This window comes from Leguminivora glycinivorella, chromosome 14, assembly GCF_023078275.1.
Source record: "Leguminivora glycinivorella isolate SPB_JAAS2020 chromosome 14, LegGlyc_1.1, whole genome shotgun sequence".
NCBI lineage: Eukaryota > Metazoa > Arthropoda > Insecta > Lepidoptera > Tortricidae > Leguminivora > Leguminivora glycinivorella.
Genome location: NC_062984.1, coordinates 166,709 through 183,815, shown reverse-complemented (window position 1 = coordinate 183,815; position 17,107 = coordinate 166,709). Strand labels below are relative to the sequence as shown.

Here is a 17,107-nt window from a genome sequence, read left to right as displayed (position 1 = left end):
TGCCGGTGACTAGGTACCTAGTCATAGTGAGAACGACATGAAATTTCTAGCGGCTTTCATTATTGGTTGTCAGTGTTGTCATTTTGATAAAGGTACGAATGCTCCACCATACGTCGTAAAAGAGTTACTTCACGACGAAATGCTCGATGTCAGGGCGTTGAATTGAAGCTTTCGTTAGAAATACCGACACACGACACTGATGGCAACAAATTGGCGTGGCTTAAATTTAAGTGTCTCAGATTTGAGAAGCAGCGTCCTCGTGTAGTCAAATTTCGCTACAGCCATGAGGGCCCCTACTCTGAATTTAATGTCCAACAGATTTACGGTGGCCCGCCAAAGCCGCTGAGACGCACAAAAAGGCGCAAGGGGCGTGTACCTGATGAACCAGACAACCATGACGACGCCGAGGACTGGATCAATAAGATAAAAGACTATCCCATTCCAAAGGCATATCCACAGGCATTGCCTATATCTGAGGCGAAAAAAAAAGATCTCTTAAATGTATGCACTAAGGGAGTTATTCCTCGAGAGCTTCATTCATGGTACCAAAGTCTGTCGACCAATAAGGCAGTTATTGACAGATTGTGTGAGCCTGATGTCACAGAAACAGACGACGAGGACGAAGAGTGACTGTGATGCGTACCTAAAAAAAGCTATTTTAGGAAGACCATGTTAATTTTTATGGATTTTCTAATGATGATTTTAATATAATTAGAGGCCATTTTAATTTGATTTGATGTTTATTTTATTTTAATAAAGTGTTTGCAAAATTTGAAATGACGTGATTTAATTTGTTCCTAAAATATTAATCAGAATCCAAAAAAATATATATAGTAAGAAGGGCAAACCTTGGCTTATTGGTGATACGTAGTTATTCGGTGATATCTGGTTATTATCTCGTTTTGTGAGCACAGTGAGGAGATAAAACCTATAAAATCACCACCATCAACTGCTGTCGGATGTTCCGAATTAATTCGTAATGATTTTATAGGTTTTATCTCCTCACTGTGCCCACAAATCGAGATAATAACCAGATATCACCGAATAACTACGTATCACCAATAAGCCAAGGTTTGCCCTAGTTTTTAACTAACACGTATTTTCACTCTATCACAGCAGTCATAATTCAACTAACTCTACTTAGTTAAGTCTAAACACACTAAAATGTGTGCAAATAATCATTAACTTCGTTCAAAAAATCACTAAGTCATAATTAAGGTGTAATATTTAAGGGCAAAAATTAATTATCGCCTATAGCTCCTAAATCGTTAGTGTGAATAATATAAATCCATTTTGAGCCCAAAGAATAGCAGTTTCCAATTAATAAACAGATATAAAACCACAATTTCATCTGAAGATAATTTCAGTAAAAATTATTTTAATTATTTTTTTCTTTAAACTCTCATAACTCAAAATGACCAATGAACGATTTGGTGACTTTTCGCTCTACGGCGACGATATGCAAGAAAGGGATGCAGGTACTTGCCACTCACTCTTACCTATAGTTGCATCTCAAAACTTGCAGCAATAACTTGCTGGTCTAAACTCAGCTTTAGAAATTCTTGACTTGATGAATGTATATAATACGTATTATACAGGTAGTATAGAAGTTTAAAGCTTCTAAGCCAATAGTATTGCTGACAGAATAACCTACATCCTGCTGCAGTGATTCATACTTCAGTAATGACATGTTATCTGATATGGCGGCATTGTGTTTGTTGATCTTCACAATAATGCTTACAAAATTGCATTGCATGTTGGATTATTCAACATGGCGGTGTGGTGCCGGCACTTCTGCCTTTAATATTATTTATTTTTCAGCTTTATTGCACATCATTAAAATTTACTAATATTCCTGATGGTTTTCTCTACTAACTATAGGGTAAACATATGAAAATGGAAAATTAAAATTGTACAGTCTTCAATGTAGGATTGAGGCACCAATATTCAAACATGTACAAATTATATTACGAGAGCATTACTGTTGTTTACAGTAATTTTGCTCCTATAGGTACAATATATCAATAATAATATCTATAACAATGATTAAAAGATTAAAGGGATTGATGGACATATATTTACATATGTAATTTATCATATCTTTTGCTGTGTTACTTTCCACAACACTACACTATAATCTATGTCAAGCAAGCATGCCTAACAACAATTACACCTGTAAAGTGCATGGCGAATACATTTTACACGCATTACTATGAGGAAGTTTAGTGAGTACATAATAAGCACGGTTGAATTAACTCCATATCAGTTACCTTGAGCCTGTTGTGATTAGATTGGCTCACAGTGGAATTATAGTTACTATATGGTGGTATTATTGAAATTATGTTTTCACTTATATAACTTATATTTCAGTGTGACCAGTAAAATAGTTATATTCTGTGGCAATAAAGCACTTGACTTCGTAAAGCATTCAAAAATATTTAGTTTTTAGAATTATTAGTAAAATTTAGAGGTAGAAAACAATGAGATGCGAAGAATGCCTGTCTATTAAAGAGGAGCGATGTGGGAACTCAACCATCGCCATTTTAACCCAATTGTACCGAGGATTCACCGCTCCACTTCATCACATTGGATAGGCAACCTAAATTGAGATACTCTAAATGGGAGATCCCTAGTTTGATTCCTGGCTCGCACCTATGACTATTTTTTGAAGTTAATGACTCCTTAATTACTTATTAAATTGGTATAGGTAAAAGAAACTAGACATTAGATATGTAATGCGGGCATGACAAACTATTGACAACCACTTGTGGTATCGGACGAAATGTGGAACAGCAATAAGTAATTGTAACAAATCGCATGCCACAGATAATTTCCGCATATATAATTGAATTCCATCGATTTTCAAGTGCCGCTGTCTAAGTGCCAATACAGGTGGAATGCAACAATTATAGCAAATGGCGCTCAATTTGTGAGAGGTAAACATAAGTCCTCAACTTTGAACGTCGCGCAGTTGACGTCTTAAGTCGTCAGCCCTCGTTACATACGCATCGTCGCCTGCGACACGTTTCGCGTGGTTTCTCTTATTTTGGTTAGGGCTGATGAATTTAAAAAGCTGTGTGTGTCGGCAGACTGGCAGACTACAGCGCGTACTACCACCAGGAGCAGCTAGAGGGACTGGTGCGAGTGACGCGCATGCTGCTGCACTGCCGCTACCCGCGCTACCTGGAGGACGGAGGTATGTGTGTGTCGGCAGACTGGCAGACTACAGCGCGTACTACCACCAGGAGCAGCTAGAGGGACTGGTGCGAGTGACGCGCATGCTGCTGCACTGCCGCTACCCGCGCTACCTGGAGGACGGAGGTATGTGTGTGTCGGCAGACTGGCAGACTACAGCGCGTACTACCACCAGGAGCAGCTAGAGGGACTGGTGCGAGTGACGCGCATGCTGCTGCACTGCCGCTACCCGCGCTACCTGGAGGACGGAGGTATGTGTGTGTCGGCAGACTGGCAGACTACAGCGCGTACTACCACCAGGAGCAGCTAGAGGGACTGGTGCGAGTGACGCGCATGCTGCTGCACTGCCGCTACCCGCGCTACCTGGAGGACGGAGGTATGTGTGTGTCGGCAGACTGGCAGACTATAACAAAATAATCCTGTTCTTATTTTTACATAGTATCGAATGAAATAAATTAATTTTTGGGTTATATTTTCAGCGTTGGCGTTCGCGACTCGCCTGCCCTGCATATACAGCTGCGTGGCGTCTCCGCTGGGCGTCGTGCAGCACCTGTGCCGGCAGCTCGGGCTGCCGCTGGCCTGCGTGCGCCCCGTGCCGCAGCACCCGCGGGGTGAGTAGCGTGCGCCCCGTGCCGCAGCACCCGCGGGGTGAGTAGCGTGCGCCCCGTGCCGCAGCACCCGCGGGGTGAGTAGCGTGCGCCCCGTGCCGCAGCACCCGCGGGGTGAGTAGCGTGCGGACCCGCCTCGCGGGCACACACGCCCGCGCGGCGTCTAAGCCCCATTTAGATCGTACGAGTTTCTCGCCTCGAACGTACGATTATCGAAGTACGAGAAAAAATATCGTATCATGTAAACTATGCGTACGATATCGCACGGGAGGAGGCGATAATCGCCTCGCCTTTGATGTTTCTATGTCTCCGTGTAAACAAAACACGTATGCGAGAATCGTATACGAGTTTGTACGCTACTCAGTCGAAATGAATTATCTATACTTAAAAACAGAAATCATGTAAATCGTGTAAACAGGGTATTTTTATATTTATAGCTACCTCTCAGTAACTGCTAAAACCATTATCAATATTATAGTATGTATATGCACTAGATCCTGCTCATAGTGTTGTGTTCCTGCCGGTGAGTAAGGCTGCCAGAGCTCAACGAGGGTGCGGTGTGCTGGTGACGGAAGGACCTACGGAACTAATTTGTTCCGTCTATTGTCCTTTGAGTCGTCGGCAACCCGAACTCTCCTTAGAACTTGTACACTCCTTACTTAACACAGCAAAGGGGAGTGTACAAGTTTCTAATGGGCAGGCAACGCGCATGTGACACTCCTTCTCCTTGAGTTACAGGCGTTCATAGGTTACGGTGACTGCTTTCCATCAGGCGGACCGTATGCTTGTTTGCCACCGACGTAGTATAAAAAAATGTTCAATAATATCCTAAACCTAATCGCAACCAAGATACTGATTTAAACTTTCACGATTATTACACATAATTATTTTTAAAATCGGGACTTAATCGCGTATAACTACATATTAAACTGACCTCCAACGTTTCAAGGACGGCGTTGTCCCCGTGGTCTCGGAGAAGACTGGCTTGAAATGACATCAACACCTTCTGACAGCCGCGCGAGTTTTTCGAACTACCCGCACTTGGTTTTGATTATCAACTTGAACTGTTTGCGCACTAGGGATGTTACTCTGTCGACATACAACACTGACGATATTCGATTTAACGACTGTCGATTTTATTTTCGGCTTACACTTATTAATGACAGGATTCCATGTGGATGAGATCCTAAAACCTTCGTCCCGATTGAAATTGCGATGTTTTTTGATTTCAATGGCTTCACGCACTTTTCTACTGTAGAAATGGCGTTCCGTGGAAAGGACTTTAGGGTCATGTAGTTCGATCCAGTGGTTTGGCCCTGACTCTAACAAATGTTCAGCCACGGCAGACTTGTTGACCTGACGATTTTTCACAGCCGCGATGTGCTCCTTTACCCTTTCTTCTATGGTGCGCTTAGTTTCTCCAATGTAGGAGCTACCACAACTGCAATCAATTTTATAAACGCCAGGTGATTGAAACGGTATAACGTCCTTAGGTGATCTTAGGCTTCCTGCAACTTTGGATAATGGCGTGTACACCGTCTTTATAGAGTACTTACCAAGTACTGTACCAACCTTATCCGTCACACCTTTAACATACGGCAGAAATGCCGGTTGTCTGGACACCTCAGGACGTTTCCCCCTTGCCTTCCGTCTAGGTTGCCACTTTTTATTCTTGTACCCGTTCCTTCCTAAGCACCTCCTGAATATGTGACAACTCATCCTTCAAATATTCAGGGTCACACAGATCATACGCTCTATTCACCAGCGATGAGACAACTGACTGCAGGTGGCGCGGGTGGTGGTGAGAAAGGGCATTCAAATACCTGTCAGTGTGCGTAGGCTTTCTGTAAACAGTGTGAGTTAGGGTTCCGTCCATTCGACCAATCACTTTCACATCTAAGAATGGCAAACTGCGCTGTGATTCTAATTCGTACGTAAACTTAGTCCTTGGATGAATAGAATTAAGATATTGGAGTGCCTGAAGCCATTTAAATCAAAAAACATCGCAATTTCAATCGGGACGAAGGTTTTAGGATCTCATCCACATGGAATCCTGTCATTAATAAGTGTAAGCCGAAAATAAAATCGACAGTCGTTAAATCGAATATCGTCAGTGTTGTATGTCGACAGAGTAACATCCCTAGTGCGCAAACAGTTCAAGTTGATAATCAAAACCAAGTGCGGGTAGTTCGAAAAACTCGCGCGGCTGTCAGAAGGTGTTGATGTCATTTCAAGCCAGTCTTCTCCGAGACCACGGGGACAACGCCGTCCTTGAAACGTTGGAGGTCAGTAATATGTAGTTATACGCGATTAAGTCCCGATTTTAAAAATAATTATGCGCAACCAAGATTTTATTAGCTAGCTAACGCTACGGTCGAATTCATTATTTTCCCTATTATATAATTATTATTTAGACCGTCATAAATAATTTATAGTGTTTTTAATATTATTGGGTACTATCGAACTTAAATTGAAATAAATCCAAAGGAAATTATATCCAATATTATAAAAAAGTGTATAATACGTGTGTTTATAATTAATTAATTAGCAACTAAGCACGCAAGTTGACAGGCAAAACTCGCATGAAAATCGGTTCGCTCCGATTCGTGCGATAATCGCACATTCGAGAAGAAATGTCATACGAGAACCGGTTTAGACGAATCGAGAAATGATATGGAAATATCTCCTGAAAATTCAACTCTCCGTCTAAACTATTTAGCCTGGCGATAATCGCCTGGCGAGTATCGTATACGATACTCGTATGCGAGTTTTTATTCCTCGCACGAATGTAAACGTTTTCGTACGATAATCGCCAGGCGATTATCGCATACGATAATGTCATACGAGTTCCTCGACCAAAACGGGCGAGAAACTCGTACCGTCTAAATGGGGCTTTAACATTACAATGTGTTATGAGTTCGCATCACGCCCGCAAAGCGTAACCTAGTATCCTTTACCCTCGAATTTATTTTTCACTTTATGTGTATATTTGAATCGGAATCCGATCGGAGTCATGTGCGATGTGTCGTGCAGGGCGCGGCATGGACGTCCCGGCGCTGGAGCGGCTGTGCTCGGAGGACGCGGCGGCGGGGCGCGCGCCGCTGCTGGCGCTGGGGGGGGCGGGCGCGGCGCCGCTGGGGGGGGGGGAGGACCTGCCCGCGCTGGCGGCCGCGTGCCGCCGACAAGGCCTGCACCTGCACCTGCGCGGGCACGGCCTGGCGCTGCCCGCCGCCTTGCCCCGGGACGAGGTTAGTGACGCTGGCGGCCGCGTGCCGCCGACAAGGCCTGCACCTGCACCTGCGCGGGCACGGCCTGGCGCTGCCCGCCGCCTTGCCCCGGGACGAGGTTAGTGACGCTGGCGGCCGCGTGCCGCCGACAAGGCCTGCACCTGCACCTGCGCGGGCACGGCCTGGCGCTGCCCGCCGCCTTGCCCCGGGACGAGGTTAGTGACGCTGGCGGCCGCGTGCCGCCGACAAGGCCTGCACCTGCACCTGCGCGGGCACGGCCTGGCGCTGCCCGCCGCCTTGCCCCGGGACGAGGTTAGTGACGCTGGCGGCCGCGTGCCGCCGACAAGGCCTGCACCTGCACCTGCGCGGGCACGGCCTGGCGCTGCCCGCCGCCTTGCCCCGGGACGAGGTTAGTGACGCTGGCGGCCGCGTGCCGCCGACAAGGCCTGCACCTGCACCTGCGCGGGCACGGCCTGGCGCTGCCCGCCGCCTTGCCCCGGGACGAGGTTAGTGACGCTGGCGGCCGCGTGCCGCCGACAAGGCCTGCACCTGCACCTGCGCGGGCACGGCCTGGCGCTGCCCGCCGCCTTGCCCCGGGACGAGGTTAGTGACGCTGGCGGCCGCGTGCCGCCGACAAGGCCTGCACCTGCACCTGCGCACCGTTAGGGATGATTAGTCTGTTTGTTCGCCTTTGATATCATTTCAAAAGTGAAGCTTTAATAATGAATGTTGTCCGTTGCAGAGCTACAGTATAGCGGACTCCGTCACGCTCACGCCCGGCCCGTGGTTCGGCGTGCCCGGCCTCCCCACTGTCGTATCCTTTTTACAGTTTTAAATATGTTTCTTAGCGATAACAAATATAATCTCCTAATTGTAAGATAACAGATGAGATGAACAAATATAAATTTCCTGAAGTGACAATGCAGACATTTTATAAAATTCCAGAGCCTATGACGGCGAACGATCATTCCAAAGGCGTTAATCCGGTAAGTGTCGCGTTGCTATATTAAAAACATTTTAAACGGTTCACTTGAGATCGAGTATTATTTTTGCATACATAAGTTTTATAAACGGTACATATCTGATATCATAAATTTGAGGCGTTATTATTATTTTAATTATCAATCTCCGTCACGATTGCTAAAGTTTCGAGACTTCGGTGTAACGGTTTTATTAGCAATATATTTCAACCGAGTCGTCCTTATGGCGCTTTTTTGTGTCGCCAGTCCAACCGGTACAATTAAAATTCCCAAATCGGTTTCTTCCTTCCATCAGTTCCTTTCCATCAGAACGTAAGCTACATCTCCGCCCTTACGCATCTTTTACTCGTGCTCCGTGCTATGTGCTTCAATCGTGAAGTACTTATCTCGTACTCGTGCAGGCGGGCAGCCGCGAGGGCGCGCTGGCGGCGCTGGGCGGGCTGACGGGCGGCGCGGGGCGCGTGAGCGCGCTGCCGCTGTGGGCCGCGCTCCGGGCGGCTGGAGCGAGGGCGCTCACCGCGCGGCTCACCGCTGCCTTCCGCAACGCCAGGATAGCCCGGACTATCGTGGCCGAGGCGGGGCTCAAGATACTGGTGAGTACCGCAGCACCGCCACCTACATCACATGAAGCACGCTAGCGGCCCTAGGGGGCGTCACTGATGAGTGCGCTCTGCCGCTGTGGGCCGCGCTCCGGGCGGCTGGAGCGAGGGCGCTCACCGCGCGGCTCACCGCTGCCTTCCGCAACGCCAGGATAGCCCGGACTATCGTGGCCGAGGCGGGGCTCAAGATACTGGTGAGTACCGCAGCACCGCCACCTACATCACATGAAGCACGCTAGCGGCCCTAGGGGGCGTCACTGATGAGTGCGCTCTGCCGCTGTGGGCCGCGCTCCGGGCGGCTGGAGCGAGGGCGCTCACCGCGCGGCTCACCGCTGCCTTCCGCAACGCCAGGATAGCCCGGACTATCGTGGCCGAGGCGGGGCTCAAGATACTGGTGAGTACCGCAGCACCGCCACCTACATCACATGAAGCACGCTAGCGGCCCTAGGGGGCGTCACTGATGAGTGCGCTCTGCCGCTGTGGGCCGCGCTCCGGGCGGCTGGAGCGAGGGCGCTCACCGCGCGGCTCACCGCTGCCTTCCGCAACGCCAGGATAGCCCGGACTATCGTGGCCGAGGCGGGGCTCAAGATACTGGTGAGTACCGCAGCACCGCCACCTACATCACATGAAGCACGCTAGCGGCCCTAGGGGGCGTCACTGATGAGTGCGCTCTGCCGCTGTGGGCCGCGCTCCGGGCGGCTGGAGCGAGGGCGCTCACCGCGCGGCTCACCGCTGCCTTCCGCAACGCCAGGATAGCCCGGACTATCGTGGCCGAGGCGGGGCTCAAGATACTGGTGAGTACCGCAGCACCGCCACCTACATCACATGAAGCACGCTAGCGGCCCTAGGGGGCGTCACTGATGAGTGCGCTCTGCCGTTGTGGGCGGCTCTAAAAGCGGCCGGAGAGAAGACGTTTAGCGCTGACCTACTACCGGACTGACTACCGCCTTCCGTGATGCCGACCGGGATAACGGGGACTATTGTAGCTGGAGCGGGGTTGAAGACGATCCGCATTGCGAAAGTGACCGGTTTCGAGCCCTAGAGACAAAAACTAGTATGTGTTCTGCCACTATGGGCGGCGACAAAGATCTATGTCTTATTATTCGACTTCTTTCTCCATAATAATTGAATTGTTACTCTTCCAGAGCGCAGAGCCCGGCGGCGATGAACCGCCGACCGTAGATCTAGTTGTGAGTATTTTTATCATAACTCATCACTACAGCTTAAACGTCATTCAGCATCATTCCTGTAACTTATTTCAAGTGATTTTAATAGTTTTCGATAACTCAAGCTGTTGTATGTTCTATATTAGAGTGTGAAACCGAGTACCTAAAGAATTGAAAAAATATAAAAAGCGTAGATACATCGATCAAGAATTATATCAAAAGAACACAACCCCACGAATGTCGTTCATTATTTTATTTCACTCTCCGTTAGCGTTTTATCTCATTGTCACTTTACCCTATAAGCACAACAACTTCAAATATCACCAGAAAGTGAACGGATTTCCGTTGTACCCGTAGGAAGCGATGTCTCGCGCGTCGGCGTGCGTGGCGTTCCAGTTCGCGCCCGCCGACGCGGACAAGCCGCCGCCGTACTACGACAAGCTCAACTCCTGGCTCGGGCAGGTGCTGCAGCGAGAGGCCGACATGGTCAGTACTCTGTTGTTTTCTAACAGCAACTACTTATATCTAAGTCACGCTTACTTTCTTGCAATTTTTGCCTTAAAGATGTATATTTAATCATTTATCTCATTTCCATAGATACGAGTACTTAGGGTCGCTTACACCGCCCACATTTAACAGACGGTTGATTGTGACACAAGCTATAATTGTTTATTAATATTGTAACATCTGTAAACTGATTTGCACAATCTGACAATAAATGATTACTTACTTACTTACTGATCAACGTCACACTTATTCTATGAATTACCACAACTTCTCACAGAATAAAATTTAGGGAACGCTTCATTTATGACAGAAGATTTTTATTCCCTCAGTTCCACTGTCTAAAAATTCGCAACCTTTTCGCAAGAGATGAATTCGTTATATGAGGCGGTATATTGTTCCAGCGTGTGGTGGCAGAGTAAATAAGGCTACCATGAAATTTTAGAGCCCTAATTATGACAAAAGATTTGATACAACCGCCCCTTATTGTATGGATAATTTCCATTTCTGTCAACAGATCAGTATAGAGGTGTGCGAGACTGAGAGCCACGGCGTGGTGCTGCGTTACTGCCCGCTGGAGGGCTCCGTCACCAGCGACCTGGACGGGTTGCCCGCCATACTGGACGCGCAGGTCCATGTGCTGCGGGCGACGGCGGCGCTGAGGGAGCCCTTCCTACAGGTAACTACAAAAATACCTTATTATTAAAGTGTGGAGACTTATGTTCACCTAGTCCCAGTAGGCTAGCAGTTCTTAATAGGAGGCGGTATATTGTTCCAGCATTCGGTGGCAGAATATTAAAGCTGCCATGAAACATGGCGGTGTTGTAAATAAAAGATGATAGCTAAAAATTAAAAAATCCATGTTTTTACGGCCCATTTATTTACTCGTAACCTTAACAGTCAGGAATGTTACTAAAATTGTATCAGAATTCGTGTACCGCGTATATAATGAACTTATGAGATAGGTGTTGGGGAGTGATGTTACAATACGGCTATTATTGTGTGTCCGCAGCACGTGGCGGCCATCCCGTGCCTGGAGGCGGCCGCCGTGCCGGGCTGGGCGGGGCTCGGCGGCGTGCGCTACGTGCCCGCCGGCTGGGAGGACACGCCGCAGCGACTCGACGCGCTCAACAGGTACACACACACACACACACACACACACACGTGGCGGGCGGCGTGCGCTACGTGCCCGCCGGCTGGGAGGACACGCCGCAGCGGCTCGACGCGCTCAACAGGTACACACACACACACACACACACACACGTGGCGGGCGGCGTGCGCTACGTGCCCGCCGGCTGGGAGGACACGCCGCAGCGGCTCGACGCGCTCAACAGGTACACACACACACACACACACACACACACACACACACACACACACACACACACACACACACACGTGGCGGGCGGCGTGCGCTACGTGCCCGCCGGCTGGGAGGACACGCCGCAGCGGCTCGACGCGCTCAACAGGTACACACACACACACACACACACACACACACACACACACACACACACACACACACACACACACGGCGTGCGCTACGTGCCCGCCGGCTGGGAGGACACGCCGCAGCGGCTCGACGCGCTCAACAGGTACACACACACACACACACACACACACACACACACACACACACACACACACACACACGGCGTGCGCTACGTGCCCGCCGGCTGGGAGGACACGCCGCAGCGGCTCGACGCGCTCAACAGGTACACACACACACACACACACACACACACACACACACACGGGCGGCGTGCGCTACACACACACACTGGGAGGACACGCCGCAGCGGCTCACACACACACACACACAACACACACACACACACACACACACACACACACACACACACACACACACACACACACACACACACACACACACACACACACACACACACACGGGCGGCGTGCGCTACGTGCCCGCCGGCTGGGACACACACACGCAGCACACACGCACACAACAGGTACACACACACACACACACACACACACACACACACACACACACGTGCGCTACGTGCCCGCCGGCTGGGAGGACACGCCGCAGCGGCTCGACGCGCTCAACAGGTACACACACACACACACACACACACACACACACGGCACACGGCGTGCGCTACGTGCCCGCCGGCTGGGAGGACACGCCGCAGCGGCTCGACGCGCTCAACAGGTACACACACACACACACACACACACACACACACACACACACACACACGGCGTGCGCACACACCCGCCGGCTGGGACACACGCCGCAGCGGCTCGACGCGCTCAACAGGTACACACACACACACACACACACACACACACACACACACACACACGTGGCGGGCGGCGTGCGCTACGTGCCCGCCGGCTGGGAGGACACGCCGCACGGCACACGCGCTCAACAGGTACACACACACACACACACACACACACACACACACACACACACACGGCGTGCGCTACGTGCCCGCCGGCTGGGAGGACACGCCGCAGCGGCTCGACGCGCTCAACAGGTACACACACACACACACACACACACACACACACACACACACACACACACACGGCGTGCGCTACGTGCCCGCCGGCTGGGAGGACACGCCGCAGCGGCTCGACGCGCTCAACAGGTACACACACACATACACACACACACACACACACACACACACACGGGCGGCGTGCGCTACGTGCCCGCCGGCTGGGAGGACACGCCGCAGCGGCTCGACGCGCTCAACAGGTACACACACACACACACACACACACACACACACACACACACACGGGTGGCGTGCGCTACGTGCCCGCCGGCTGGGAGGACACGCCGCAGCGGCTCGACGCGCTCAACAGGTACACACATACACACACACACACACACACACACACACACACACACACACAGTGCGCTACGTGCCCGCCGGCTGGGAGGACACGCCGCAGCGGCTCGACGCGCTCAACAGGTACACACACACACACACACACACACACACACACACACACACACACACACACACACACACACACACACACACACACACACACACGGGCTGCGTGCGCTACGTGCCCGCCGGCTGGGAGGACACGCCGCAGCGGCTCGACGCGCTCAACAGGTACACACACACACACACACACACACACGTGGCGGGCGGCGTGCGCTACGTGCCCGCCGGCTGGGAGGACACGCCGCAGCGGCTCGACGCGCTCAACAGGTACACACACACACACACACACACACACACACACACACACACGTGGCGGGCGGCGTGCGCTACGTGCCCGCCGGCTGGGAGGACACGCCGCAGCGGCTCGACGCGCTCAACAGGTACACACACACACACACACACACACACACACACACACACACACACACACACACACACACACACGTGGCGGGCGGCGTGCGCTACGTGCCCGCCGGCTGGGAGGACACGCCGCAGCGGCTCGACGCGCTCAACAGGTACACACACACATACACACACACACACACACACACACGTGGCGGGCGGCGTGCGCTACGTGCCCGCCGGCTGGGAGGACACGCCGCAGCGGCTCGACGCGCTCAACAGGTACACACACACACACACACACACACACACACGTGGCGGGCGGCGTGCGCTACGTGCCCGCCGGCTGGGAGGACACGCCGCAGCGGCTCGACGCGCTCAACAGGTACACACACACATACACACACACACACACACACACACACACGTGGCGGGCGGCGTGCGCTACGTGCCCGCCGGCTGGGAGGACACGCCGCAGCGGCTCGACGCGCTCAACAGGTCAGTACCTAGTAGTAGATGTACCTGACACACCCACACTGTAGCGTCTCCAAAGAGTTCAGATGCTCACGAAACATTACACCTCACAGTAGTGACTCTGGAGCGTCGCGTCAATATCTTTATGGCTGCTGCTCAACATTGACTTAATAGCTCTGATAGACACCGAAGCTGGAAAAGTGTTTTCAGGTTTTTTTTTAAGACGATCGTGCTCTGTTACCTCTGATTCATAAATGTTAATAATCCATATGTTTTTTAAATATAAACATATGGATTTTTCCTTTTTTATTGTGGAACGTACCACTTTACAAATCGCAAATTATAAATGCAGACATCAATCGCAATGAAAAAAATCAACAGTGATCGACTCTGGCCAACGTAGGCCAGAGTCGATCACTGTTGATTTTTTCATTGCGATTGATGTCTGCATTTATAATTTGCGATCTGATTCATAACTTTACATTATTGAAGGTGAGGTTTAACAAATCTGCGCATCGTCACAAATGATATAAACAAGTCTCAATCTTTCTGTATGTTTCGCGCAGGCAACTAGTGGAAGCGCTGCGCGCGACGGACGGCGCGTTCAGCTGCGGCGAATCGGCGGACGGGCGCGCCTGCGTGCGCTTCGGCATGGTCACCGCCGACACAGACGTGCAGGAACTGCTGGAGCTGGTGCTGCTGGCTGGCAAGGACGTGGAGGACTCCTCCCGAGAGCTGACCGACATGACCGAAGTGCTCAAGAAAGGTACGGACCTACTATTCCAGGTCACCGCCGACACAGACGTGCAGGAACTACTGGAGCTGGTGCTGCTGGCTGGCAAGGACGTGGAGGACTCCTCCCGAGAGCTGACCGACATGACCGAAGTGCTCAAGAAAGGTACGGACCTACTATTCCAGGTCACCGCCGACACAGACGTGCAGGAACTACTGGAGCTGGTGCTGCTGGCTGGCAAGGACGTGGAGGACTCCTCCCGGGAGCTGACCGACATGACCGAGGTCCTCAAGAAAGGTACGGACCTACTACTCCAGGTCACCGCCGACACCGCCGTGCAGGAGCTGCTGGAGCTAGTGCTGCTGGCTGGCAAGGACGTGGAGGACTCCTCCCGGGAGCTGACCGACATGACCGAGGTCCTCAAGAAAGGTACGGACCTACTACTCCAGGTCACCGCCGACACCGCCGTGCAGGAGCTGCTGGAGCTGGTGCTGCTGGCTGGCAAGGACGTGGAGGACTCCTCCCGGGAGCTGACCGACATGACCGAGGTCCTCAAGAAAGGTACGGACCTACTACTCCAGGTCACCGCCGACACCGCCGTGCAGGAGCTGCTGGAGCTAGTGCTGCTGGCTGGCAAGGACGTGGAGGACTCCTCCCGGGAGCTGACCGACATGACCGAGGTCCTCAAGAAAGGTACGGACCTACTACTCCAGGTCACCGCCGACACAGACGTGCAGGAGCTGCTGGAGCTGGTGCTGCTGGCAGGGAAGGACGTGGAGGACTCCTCCCGGGAGCTGACAGACGTGACACGTGACCGAGGTGCCGAAGAAGGGTACATACACCATGTCTTGGACGGTTGGTTTGTTGTTCTTCGAGGAGGCGGTATATCGTTCCGGCATTCGGTGGCAGATTTTTAAAGCTGCTATGAAATTAAAATTTAAAATTATCGATGCGCACGCAACGTATCAATAACACTTCGCAAACGATTTAAAGACGATGTGTCGCCGGAGTCGACGAAGCGAGCATCTATTTTTCGCCTTCGGCTAAATCGGAATGTTATCGCGTCAGAACTTTAAGTCGTTCTCTTATCGCAATTCGTCTGGCGAACAAGTTTCGGTTTAAAATTTGAACGCTTCCCAAATCGTTTTTTTTTTGACGCTATGTTCTCCGGGCAGGCATCTCGGAAGCGGTGGCGGACCTGGAGCGCGAGAACGCGCTGCGGCTGTGGCAGGAGGGGCTGCTGCGGCGCGTGCCGGTGGTGGGGCGCGTCGTGGACTGGTGGGCGCCCGCCGCCGTCCCCCCGCCGCCCGGCCGCCGCCTGCACCTGCAGCACGGCACGCTGCAGCCCACCAGCGACGTCTACAGGTGAGCCGTGCGCGTGCGGATGCCGGTCGCGATCTGTTTCGTCCTACGTAGTATTTTCATCCGGTAGCGGCTAGGTCCGCGACTCTATTTCGACTTTTGCCGAGACACCGGTTCACCGCGACCGCGGCCGGTGAATCCTACGTCAGACGAATCGAAAATAAAAGCGACCGTTCCGATTATAAAGACTTTTTTAAACTGAATATATATTAAATACTCTCGTTTATGTTGTCCAGATACATACAGAAGAAGTCGGAATCGGAACCGGCGCGCGCGCATTCCCCGGCCAGACAACCGACCACCGACGGTACCGACCAGTAGGCGCGTGTTGCCAACCTTGACACGCGGCACACGAGGCGGCTAGACGATCTGCCGACCGGGGGGAACTTGACGCGAGCTGCCAACGATGCCGCACACGATATGTTGCCGACGTTGGCACATGGCAACACGGCATAATGCCGACTTAAGCACACTCGCCGACCACCGTTGGCACGGCCGCCATGTAAATCGACTTGCGATCTGACGTAGTGTTCATAAGAAGTGAATGAAATTGTAAACACGTTGAAATTACGCCTCGAGTCAATTGTATTGTACTAGTATAGGTATACTAAAACCATCACACAAATAAAATGATACAACGTATTCTAACCCATGTTACAATTCATAAATGGCCAAGACAACATCGATGTTCACTTGTACTGATGTCCGGATAAATGTGTACGGAGCTATTTCCGAAATCAAGAAATACGACTGTATAAAAAATATTTTAAAAAGAATGAAGTTTTTTCTGATTTCTGGGCGTTTAGAAGAATTGTGAAGTACCTGGTAGGAATTTGTTTACCATTTCGAACATTTCTACTGAATACTATCGTAGGCTACTGTGTACAGTATAGCGCGACTAGTTAACAATTTAGCATAGAGTATACCAATCGTTACGATTACAAATCTTTATTGTATTTAATTTCTTAGCTATAAATG

At 51.1% G+C, this 17,107-nt stretch overlaps 1 protein-coding gene across 3 annotated transcripts in view; it reads left to right on the top strand.

The window, feature by feature from the left end:
- The window catches only part of LOC125233046 (pyridoxal-dependent decarboxylase domain-containing protein 1), a 29,057-nt gene extending 12,601 nt beyond the window's left edge, over window positions 1-16,456 (top strand). Inside the window, exons 3-16 of one of the 3 annotated variants that reach the window (XM_048138889.1) lie at window positions 3,090-3,196; window positions 3,675-3,806; window positions 6,837-7,051; window positions 7,773-7,844; window positions 7,957-8,016; window positions 8,412-8,603; window positions 9,755-9,799; window positions 10,133-10,261; window positions 10,797-10,958; window positions 11,292-11,413; window positions 14,601-14,688; window positions 14,821-14,932; window positions 15,943-16,132; window positions 16,366-16,456. In XM_048138889.1, the coding sequence (XP_047994846.1) occupies window positions 3,090-3,196; window positions 3,675-3,806; window positions 6,837-7,051; window positions 7,773-7,844; window positions 7,957-8,016; window positions 8,412-8,603; window positions 9,755-9,799; window positions 10,133-10,261; window positions 10,797-10,958; window positions 11,292-11,413; window positions 14,601-14,688; window positions 14,821-14,932; window positions 15,943-16,132; window positions 16,366-16,450 (1,711 nt within the window). In that variant the 3' untranslated portion in view covers window positions 16,451-16,456. Of the gene's footprint in view, window positions 1-3,089; window positions 3,197-3,674; window positions 3,807-6,836; window positions 7,052-7,772; window positions 7,845-7,956; window positions 8,017-8,411; window positions 8,604-9,754; window positions 9,800-10,132; window positions 10,262-10,796; window positions 10,959-11,291; window positions 11,414-14,600; window positions 14,801-14,820; window positions 14,933-15,942; window positions 16,133-16,365 lie in introns of all 3 variants that reach the window. The other 2 variants (XM_048138888.1, XM_048138890.1) reach the window with 2 other exon arrangements.
- The last annotated feature ends 651 nt before the right edge of the window (window positions 16,457-17,107 follow it).